This window comes from Procambarus clarkii, chromosome 52 (genome assembly GCF_040958095.1).
Source record: "Procambarus clarkii isolate CNS0578487 chromosome 52, FALCON_Pclarkii_2.0, whole genome shotgun sequence".
NCBI lineage: Eukaryota > Metazoa > Arthropoda > Malacostraca > Decapoda > Cambaridae > Procambarus > Procambarus clarkii.
This window is the reverse complement of record NC_091201.1, coordinates 16,073,527-16,084,037: the sequence shown is the minus strand read 5'-3', so window position 1 is coordinate 16,084,037 and position 10,511 is coordinate 16,073,527. Positions and strand designations below refer to the sequence as shown.

The 10,511-nt window shown below is 47.2% G+C and overlaps 1 protein-coding gene across 1 annotated transcript; it reads right to left on the bottom strand.

Annotated features, from left to right (window-relative positions):
- Positions 1 to 2,621: 2,621 nt before the first annotated feature.
- On the bottom strand, positions 2,622 to 2,954 carry LOC138352136 (uncharacterized). The gene has a single exon (XM_069304397.1). The coding sequence runs from the start codon at positions 2,952 to 2,954 to the stop codon at positions 2,622 to 2,624; it is 333 nt and encodes a 110-aa protein (XP_069160498.1).
- Positions 2,955 to 10,511: the final 7,557 nt, after the last annotated feature.

The window sequence follows — 10,511 nt, the reverse complement described above, 5'->3', positions numbered from 1 at the left end:
CTCGCCCTCCACCTTCTTCCTCCTCGCCCTTCTCCTCCTCCCTCCTCACCCTCCTCCTCCTTCCTCCTTCCTCCTCGCCCTCCTCCCTCCTTTTCGCAATCCTTCTTCCTCGCCCTCCTCCTTCCTCTTTGCCCTCCTCCTCCTTCCTCCTCACTCTCCTCCTCTTTCCTCCCTCCTCCTCGCCCTCCTCCTCCTCCTCCTTCCTCCTTGACCTCTTCCTTCCTCCTCCTCCTCCTTCCTCCTCCTCTTCCTTCCATGGGAGCCTTTCGGCCGAGCGGACAGCACGCTGGACTTGTGATCCTGTGGTCCTGGGTTCACTCCCAGGCGCCGGCGAGAAACAATGGGCAGAGTTTCTTTCACCCTATGCCCCTGTTACCTAGCAGTAAAATAGGTACCTGGGTGTTAGTCAGCTGTCACGGGCTGCTTCCTGGGGGTGGAGGCGGGGACACTAAAGCCCCGAAATCATCTCAAGATAACCTCAAGATAACCTCAAGATAACCTTTCCTACTTGACCTCCTCCTTCCTCCACTTTCCTCCTCGCTCTCGTCCTCTTTCCTCCTCGCCCTCCTCCTTCCTTTTCGCCCTCCTCCTCCTTCCTCCTTGCCCTCCTCCTACTCCTTCCTCCTTGCTCTCCTCCTCCTCCTCCTTTCTCCTCGCCCTCTTGCTCCTCGTTCTCCTCCTTGCCCTCCTTCCTCCTCGACCTCCTACTCCTTCCTCCTCGCCCTCCTGCTCCTCGTTCTTCTCCATTTCCTCCTTCCTCCTCGACCTCCTACTCCTTCCTCATCGCCCTCTTCCTTCTCGCCCTCCTCCTCCTTCTTCCTCGCCCTCTTCCTCCTTTAACCTCGGTCTTCTCTTTCATCCTTCTTCCTCGCTCTCCTCCTCCTTCCTCCTCGCCCTCCTCTTCCTTCCTCCCCCTCCTTCCTCCCCCTCCTTCCTCTTCGTCCTCCTCCTCTTTCCTCCTCCTTCCTCCTCTTCATTCCTCCTTGCCATCCTCCTCCTCCTTCCTCCTCTCCCTCCTCCTCCTCCTTCCTCCTCGACCTCCTGCTTCCTCCTCGACGTCATTCTCCTTTCTCCTCGACCTCATCCTCTTACCTGGAATTCTTCCTCCTTCGTCCTCGACCTCTTCCTCCTCGACCTCCTACTCCTCCTTCCACCTACTTCCTCGCACTACTCCTCCCTCCTCGCCCTCCTCCTCCTTCCTCCTCGCCTTCCTCCTCCTTTTTCCTCGCCCTCCTTCATCTCCTTCCTCCTCGCCCTCCTCCTCCCTCCTCGCCTTCCTCTTTTTAGCCCTCCTCCCTCCTCGCCTTCCTCTTTCTCGCCCTCTTCCCTCCTCGCACTCCACCTCCTTCTTCCTCCTTCCTCCTCGCTCTCCTCCTTCCTCCTTCCCCCTCCTTCTCGCCCTCCTCTTCCTTCCGTCTCCCCCTCCTTACTCCTCATCCTCCTGCTCCTCTCTATCTTTCCCCGTCCTACTCCTCCTCACTCCTCGCCCTTCTCCTCCTTCCCCCTCGTTCTCGTCCTCCTCCTCCTTCCTCCTCGTCCTCTTCCTCCTTCCTCTTCGCCCTCCTCCTTCTTCCTAACCGTCCTCTTTCCTCCTCTGCCTTCTCCTTCCTCCTCGCCCTCCTCCTCCTCCTTCTTCCTCGCCCTTCTCCTCCTCGCTCTCCTCCTCCTTTCTCTTCGCTCTCCTCCTTCCTCCCCGCCCTGCTCCTAATTTCTCCTCCTCCTTCCTCCTCGCCCTACTCCTCCTTCCTCCTCCTCCCTCTTTGCCCTCCTCTTCTTTCCTCTTCGCCCTCCTTCTGCTTCCTCCTCGCCCTCCTCCTCCACCTTTTTCCTCGCTCTCCTCCTTCTTCCTCCTTTCTTCCTCCTCCTTCCTCCTTGACGTCTTCCTCCTCCTCCTCGCCCTCCTCTTCCTCTCCCTCCTAGCACTCTTCCTCCTTCTTCCTCGCCCTATTCCTCCTTCCTCGCTCTCCTCCTTCATCCTCGTCCTCCTCCTTCATCGCTCTCCTCCTTCCACCTCGCCCTCATCCTTCTTTCTCCTCCCGCCTCGCCCTCCTCCTCCTTTTTTCCTCGCCCTCCTCCTGCTCCTTCCTCCTCGCGCTCCTCTTTCCTCCTCGCGCTCCTCCTTCTTGCCCTCCTCCTCCTTATTCCTCGCCCTCTTCCTCCTTCAACCCGTTCTCGCAAATTTAATAAGTCAATATTGACTTATTAAATATGTGCATAGGTGACATACTTAACATAATAGATACCCTTAAAAAGATTCATAGAAAACACCGACCTTACCTAACCTTGTTAGTATCTTAAGATAAGCATCTTATTGCTTCGTAATTACAATTATTACCTAACCTATAATCGGTATAGGTTAAGTAACAATTGTAATTACGAAGCAATAAGATGCTTATCTTAAGATACTAACAAGGTTAGGTAAGGTTGGTGTTTTCTATGAATCTTTTTAAGGTATATCTATTATGTTTAGTATATCACCTATGCACGTAGTTAATAAGTCAATATTGACTTTACGAATTTGCGAGAACGGGTTGCCTCCTTCCACCTCGCTCTCCTCTTTCCTCTTTTCTCGCTCTCCTCCTCCTCCTTCCTCCTCACCCTCCTCCTCATTCCCCCTCGCCCTACTCCTCCTTTCTCCTTGACCTCATTCTCCTTCCTGGAATTCTTCCTCCTTGATCTCTTCCTCCTCGACCGCCTACTCCTCCTTCCTCTTCGCTCTTCTCCTCCTCCTTCTTCGTCGCACTACTATTCCTTCCTCGTCCTCCTCCTCCTCCTCCCCTTGCTCCTCGCCCTCCTCCTCCTCCTTCCTCCTCGCCCTCTTTCACCTCCTTCCTCCTCGCCTTCCTCCTCCCTCCTTCTTCTTCGGCCTCTTCCTCATCGCTCTCCTTCCTCCTCGCCCTCCTCCTTCCATCTCCTTCCTTATCGCTTTCCTCCTCCTTCCTTCTCGCCCTCATCCTCCTTCCTTCTCGCCCTCCTCCTTATTCCTCACCCGCCTCCTCTTCCCTCTCCCTCCTCGCCCTACTCCTCCTCCCTCCTCGTCCTCCTCATCCTTTGTCCTCGCTCTCTTCCTCCTCCTTCCTTCTCGTCCTCCTCCTCCTTCCTCCTCGCCCTCCTCCTTCTTCCTCGCCCTCCTTCTTCCTTCTCGGCCTCCTCCTTCCTCCTCGCCCTCCTCCTCCTTTCTTCTCCTCATTCCTCCTCCTCCTCCCTCTTCGCCCTCCTCATCCTTCCTCATCGCCCTCCTCGTCCTCCTGCCTCCTCGCCCTCCTCCTCCTCCTCGCTCTCCTCCTTCTTCCTACTCGCCTTCCTCCTTCCTCCTCCTTCCTCCTCGTCCTCCTCCTCCTTCCTCCGCCCTCCTCCTCGCCCTCGTCCTCTTTTCTCTTACTCCTTCCTCCTCGCCCTCCTCCTCCTCAACGTCCTGTTTAACTTCCTCCTCTACCTCATCCTCCTTCCTCCTCTGCCTCGACCTCCTCCTCCTCCTTCCTCCTCCATCTTCTACTCTTTCTCCTCGACCTCCTCCGTCCTCCTTGACCTCATCATCTTACCTGGAATTCTTCCTCCTCGACCTCTTCCTCAAAAAATGAATAAAAATGATGAATCAACCTTTATTATTATTATCCTGTTTCATTTTTCTAAATGTAGAAATATTTTGTTATATTTTTGCATTGATATAAATAACAGCAATAAAAAACTACGTTTATGAAATGTTTAAGATTTCCACAAGGTTTTAAATTTTTTTTAGCCAACGTTTCGTACACATTTTAGAATCTTATTTACATCCACACAAAATTACGCATCTAATGCGTGAAAACAAACGTTGCCCCTACTTTCTAACACTTTCCAGATACGTTGTCGCTACCTAAAATTGTTTCCTGAGATGTGCTCTGGTTGGTAGTTCACCTTGAGCAGAACTTCTGATTTAAGAACATAAAAACATAAGAACATAAGAACATGGGAATAAAAGTAACAGCAGAATGCTTATTGGTTCATAGGAGGCAGCTCCTATTTATAACCACCCAGTCCCACTCATATACATGTCCAACTCATGCTTGAAACAATCAAGGGATCCCACTTCCACCACATTACTTTGTAATTCGTTCCACAAATCAACAACCCTATTGCTGAACCAATATTTACCCAGGTCTTTTCTAAATCTAAACTTATCCAATTTATGCCCATTTTTTCGTGATCTGACTTGTGTGAATACTTTTAGTACTCTATTAATATCCTCTTTGTGATATACATTCATCTACTTGTACAACTCTAACATGTCACTCCCAAGTTTCTTCATATGACAGGTTTCAAATTTGCAGGATTAATTTTGTCCTACGCCAGACACATTCTAATAAAATTTATATCCATTCTATAGTATGGCGACCAAAACTGAACTGCATAATCTATATGGGGCCTAAGTAAAGCAAGATGTAGCTGAAGAACAATACCAAGTGTCTTATTAGTAACGCTTCGATTAATAAATCCCAGTGTCCTTATTTGCCTCATTACGGACATTTATGCAATGATTTTTCGGTTTTAAATTCTTACTAATCATAACTCTCAGATCCCTTTCACAATCCGACTTCGCAATCTCAACACTAGAGACAACACTGCTCGTATCCTCGCAGACTTGTTCCTGGGAGGACAAGTGGCCACTATCGGAAGAAGACAGTGTTTTGGCTGTTGTACTTGTGCGGTGATATTGTGTGCGACCGATGTACCCGAGTTTTGGCCAAGAGGAGTTACAAGACGACAGTACTGGCCGTCTGCTGAAAAATTCAGCTAGCATATAGTCAGACCTCTGCCAGGGTGTTGGTAAAGACCCCTGGAAGTGTTATTTGTAACCACCTGTCAGCATATTGCTGAAATCCTCTGCCAGTGTGTTTCTACAGAGAAGACGTGGGGTTTTAGGACATCGTGATGATACGGAGGGGGACTTTCCCATGTTGAGTAAGGTGAACTCGCCGGTGTTAGTACCTCTGAACGCGGATGACGTATGTTTGAAGATAGTGGACTCATCGGGAATTGAAGATCACTGCAGATATATTAAGTGTCCTGTGCGAAAGTGATACTCTGTCTACATACGTGTATTTAAACAAGATATTATATTGATGAAGGTTTTATTTTAGTCTTTTTTTAACCTCTTTTCATTTCACAATTACTAGCTGCCGCCAATTCTTGATAACTTACTTTTGAATTGGGGTGAATCAAGGAAGAAAAGGCTCTTAGTCCCCATAACTTGAAAGAAGCCAGTTACTGGCTCAGTCAGGCCGTAACACCCATATAAAAGGGTCTGACCATATAAAAGGGTCTGACCATATAAAATGGTCTGACCATATAAAATGGTCTGCCCATATTGTGACGTGATGTTGTATTGTAGCTATACTGAGCCAAGAGGGTGTGGTTCTCAGTCACAAAAGATAAAAAAATTCTGCTTTGGCCCTTTCAGTGTGTAAGTAGGTAGAAACCAAATAAATAACTGAAACAATTGACTGAATTATTAATGAACAAAAAGGACACCTAAGAACCCTTGGCGATCATACACTTCCAAAGTGAACAAAATAATATGAAAATTATAACAAGAATAAAATGTGCAAGAAATAGAAGGCCTGAATAAATACTGGTAGGCTGAAGACATCCACAACACCACAACAGCATCCGGCACATGACGTAGGCTGGGAGCAGACGACGTTGCGGGAGGCTAGTGATGACCCAAGAACACTAAGAGAGAGACTTGCTCTAAAGGCTGGTGATGCACTTTATATAACTCGGCGGCGATGACGTCACTGCCAACGTCAACGCATGTTGATAACCTTTGTGGAGAGGCTGTACAACTGATAGTTTAAGTCTGGAAACTGCTTGTTTGCGGAAGTCTAACTACTGGTTAACAGAGGCACCTTGCTTGCTGACGACCAGTACCAAGCGATGGGGGGGTACTGGGTGGAGGAGCATGTAGCAGATCAGATGAAACATCTTGTTGTCATGGAGGCGGACTTCCAGTATGAATACGTGGAATGGTGAGAGGAAAAGGCAGTTCCAGTGCTATGCAGGGTATTCTCGTGACAGCTGAGGAGGAGGAGGCGAGTAGCTCCTTTTCTATAGTGCTGTAGTTTTGTTAGTGAGGCTTCAGCTCGTAGCTGTAGTAGTTGACTGGTAGGACTTCTTCCTCTTGCTGTTGCATTAGGACACACCCCAATGCCGGTGCTCCTGAAATCAATATTAAGGATGAAGGGTTTCTTCACATCTGGCGAGGCAAGAATGGGGTTAGTACAGATCAAAGTTTTTAATCATCGAAGGCAATGGATAGTGAGTTTGTTCAAATTTATTTCCTTTTTCGGCTGGTAAGGTTAATTAAATGTGTGGCAACTATGCTGAAGTTCCAGAAGAACCTACGGCAATATGACGGTAATTCCAACAATCTCATAAGTTGCTTACGAGATGTAGGCCGTGAATACTGTAGGATGGCTTAAAGATGTATGTCTAAAGGTGATAAGCATCCACTGCCTATAACATAACCAAGATAGTTCACCTTACTTTTAGCAAATGTGGAGCTGCCTAAATTAATGGTAGGACTAGCCTGGAGAAGCTTGAAGAATAATCGTTGCAGCCGGTGTAGATTTTCTTCCCACGAGTTGGTCACTACAGCGATGTCGTCCTAGGTAGGCATAGGTGTCGTCAAGATCTTGGACGACGAGGTTGACAGCTCACTGGAAGGTAGCTGGGGCATTGCATAGTCCAAATGATAAGCCTTCATATTTAAAATGGTCAAAAGGAGTGGTAAAACTAGAGATACTTTTAGCACGTCCCGTTAGGCTTATTTGATAGTATTCCTTTAAGAGGTCTATTTGAGACAAAAAGCTAGCATTACCTATAGCATCTATGATGTCGACGCGAGGTAATGGATAAGAATGCTTCACTGTGACAGCATTTACCTTTTGGTAATCTATACACAGTCTTACCTTGCCATGTGGTTTGGGAACCATTTTGTATGGTGAAGCCCAAGAAGACTCACAAGGTGCAGCTAAGGAGATACTCTGCTTAGGAGATACTTTGGCGAATATGACTTCTCTCTTCTGTAGATTGATGCGATTAGTAAGGTTGACGGACGGGCATCGTATCAGGGAGGAACTGGATGTCGTGTTGTACAAAGTTCATTCCTGACGAGTGTCTTGATACAGTTTTTTATATGGGGAGATTAAGTTAATCAATGGAGCACTATTATCTGAATGCTGGAGGTATTTGGAAAGATCTTTTAGAATATCACTGTTAGACGTCACTGTATTCATGTTATCAATACACTCAGATGGAGAGGTAGCAGGGTATGTACCACTGTTGGGATACCTCTCGTTGAAAATGAATACTGATAATAGTATCGGTGGAGGATTACCTTAATAGATTTTGAGTTGGTTGACGTGGCAGAGTTGTGTCTTGCGACTCCAGTCAGGAGTGTGACTGGTGTCTTGCGACACCAGTCTAGAAAGTAGTTGTTGTGTTTATTGCATTCTTTGATGCGATAAGGTCCTGATATTTACTTTGAAATGGAGAGCTTGGGATAGGAAAAAAGGTGAGAACGAAGTCTCCAACATTAAATTTCTTACCTAAGTGTTCGTGTGTTAAGGTATCAGCACCGTTACTGGAGAGTTGAGTGGCGATTTCGGTGCCATCTATGGACCTGCACTCCAACTCCCAGGTATTAGGTGAGATGCAGACAACGCCATCTGTTGGTAGTGGTGTGACGTCGGTGAAAGGCTCCTGTTTCATACCTCAGTTAAAAGGTGAGGTCGATGATGATGACGTCTGGTGGGTGGTATAACTATGTCAATGCCATCTAGGTTATGAAAGCAATTACAATTTTAATTCCCCGGTGGAAGGGTGTTGTCCTAAGGTCACCCAGTATACTGTCTATCTAGCTAATGCCGCTTTATGTTCACAGAGATGACGTAAGGAGGCGATTGCACTAGGGAGAGCAGTTCACCTTGAGCATCTTAAGGTTACCTTGAAGTGTTTCAGGGGCTTAGCATCCCCGCGTCCCAGTTATCGACCGGGCCTCCTGGGCAGTCCAGAACTCTTGACTTGGTCCAGAGAGAGGACAAAGTTGCTGCCGTCGGTAGTAGCAGTGTGTTAGCTGCTGGATTTATGTAGTGTCATATGGACCGACACTACATAAATCCAAGCGCCTTCAACCAGTGAGGCCTCACAGGCAAGCCAAGTACCTTCAACCAGTAAGGTATGGGGCCTCGTAGCCTGGTGGATAGCACGCAGGACTCGTAATTCTGTGGCTCGGGTTCGATTCCCGCACGAGGCAGAAACAAATGGGCAAAGTTTCCTTCACCCTGAATGCCCCTGTTACCTAGCAGTAAATAGGTACCTGGGTGTTAGTCAGCTGTCACGGGCTGCTTCCTGGGGGTGGAGGCCAGGTCGAGGACCGGGCCGCGGGGACACTAAAGCCCCGAAATCATCTCAAGATAACCTCAAGATAAGGTATCACAGGCAATCCAATCACCTTTAACCAGTGAGGCATCACAGGTAATCCAAACACCTTAATCCAGTGAGACCTCACAGTCAAGTCAAGTACCTTCAACCGAGATTTGGCCAAGAAAAGTTATGAGACGACAGTATTGAATCTGTTGCAGCCCGTCCTCCAAACAAAGACCCAAAAGTGATTCCATGCACCCGCCCAACCTCCAGTTCATGAATGCAAAACAGTTTACACACGATTCACAACTGTTGATGTCCGAAAACTTCCGGAACTTGTGCTTCACTGACGAATTTGATTCAAACCACAACGCTGTCAAGACTTCACCCACGTACTACAAATACAAATAATCGCCAACAGAACCTAAACACCTAACCTAACCTATGTTTATATATACATACACAATATGCTAATATATTATAATAATAATTTATATTTGAGAAAATTTCCGTTTTGAATGAACAACATGTAAAAATTTGTGAATGTGTCTGTAGAGTCGCCCGCTAGATGGAATGGACTTGAGTCGAGGATAGGTGTCGAAAAGTGCTGCTAGTGTGTTGCTAGGAAGTTTTGCCAGGGTGTTAGCTACTCCTTGTACGTGTTTATTTGAGACCTTTGTCAGCTTGTCGCTGAAGCCCTCTGTAAATGTGTTTCTGGAGAGCAGATTCGGGAATAAAGACTATTTGTTATTTTTTATATACAATATATGTTTTTTTTTACAGTTCAGAAAACTTGATGTTCACCGTTACAGAGAAAATAAATTATGAATGACAATTTTTGTGTAGACTCTGGTGAACTGGGGAACCAGCAAAAAGATGGTTCCAGTTTAAATTTAATTGTTTATCATGAATTGTCTGAGTTTTTTTAAATTGATGTTTATTTGTCGTCTGAGAGAATTGCTGGGCTGCCATGTTGGGTATGGTCAGCCTGGATTTTGAGTTACCATAGTAATGTTATTGTTAAGAATTTTTTTTTTATTAATATTTCTTGACTGTGATATGTAAATATTTAGATAGGGAAGTTATTTTTTTCGAGGCGTGCACTAGTTCCTTTATGGTCTGGGATAAGAAAAGCCAAGTTCGAGTTCCTCGCCCACGGTTTTTCTTAAACCGGGACAATGGGGGATATGTAACAAGAGAGCAGTACATAGTAGTACAACATAAACATCCCAACAGCATGAACAAGCCACATGAAGCATGAACAACCCACAGGGGCGGCGCCAGTCAAGCGGCGGCAGACAATGGAAAAGTTACACCTCTGTACAAGTTAACCATTGGGGCAGGTCAACGGTCACAGAGTCACGAGGTGGTCAGAGTTGATGCCGTCATGATAATCTACAGGGATTAACCCTTCCACATCAAATGCAAACCATCATGTTCAGCTGGTGAGCAGGAGATCATGGAAAGTGGACAGTAGAGTGGGTGAAGCCCAGTAGTAAGACGGTGTGAGTGGTCTCCAGGAGGGTACATCATCTCTAGGAGAACTGTGGAACACCATTCGAGTAAGTACGGCTCTCTTGAACTAAAGCACCTCATTCAGTACTCTTTGCCTCTGGTAGGGAATATAGTAGGGAAGTGTCACATGTAGGGAAGTTACGTAGTGGGGTATGGGCGCCTGACAGCTGGGTGGACAGTGCTTCGGATTCGTAGTCCTGAGGTTCCGGGTTCGATCCCCAGTGGAGGCGGAGACAACTGGGCAAAATGTTTCTTTCACCCTGATGCCCCTGTTACCTAGTAGTAAATAGGTACCTTGGGAGTTAGACAGCTGCTACGGGCTGCTTCCTGGGGATGGAGGCCTGGTCGAGGACCGGGCCGCTGGGGACACTAAAGCCCCAAAAGCATCTCAAGATAACCTCAAGATATTGAGACATCGCGACGATACGGTGTGTGGATTGGCCCATGTTGAGGAAGGTGAACTCGCCAGTAAGTACCATTGAGCGTGGAAGACATATACCTGGACGTAGTGGACTTGCCTGGATTTGATGAGCACTGCAGGTCTATTGAATGTCCTGAGTGAAAGTGACACATTGTAAATATGTGTAGTA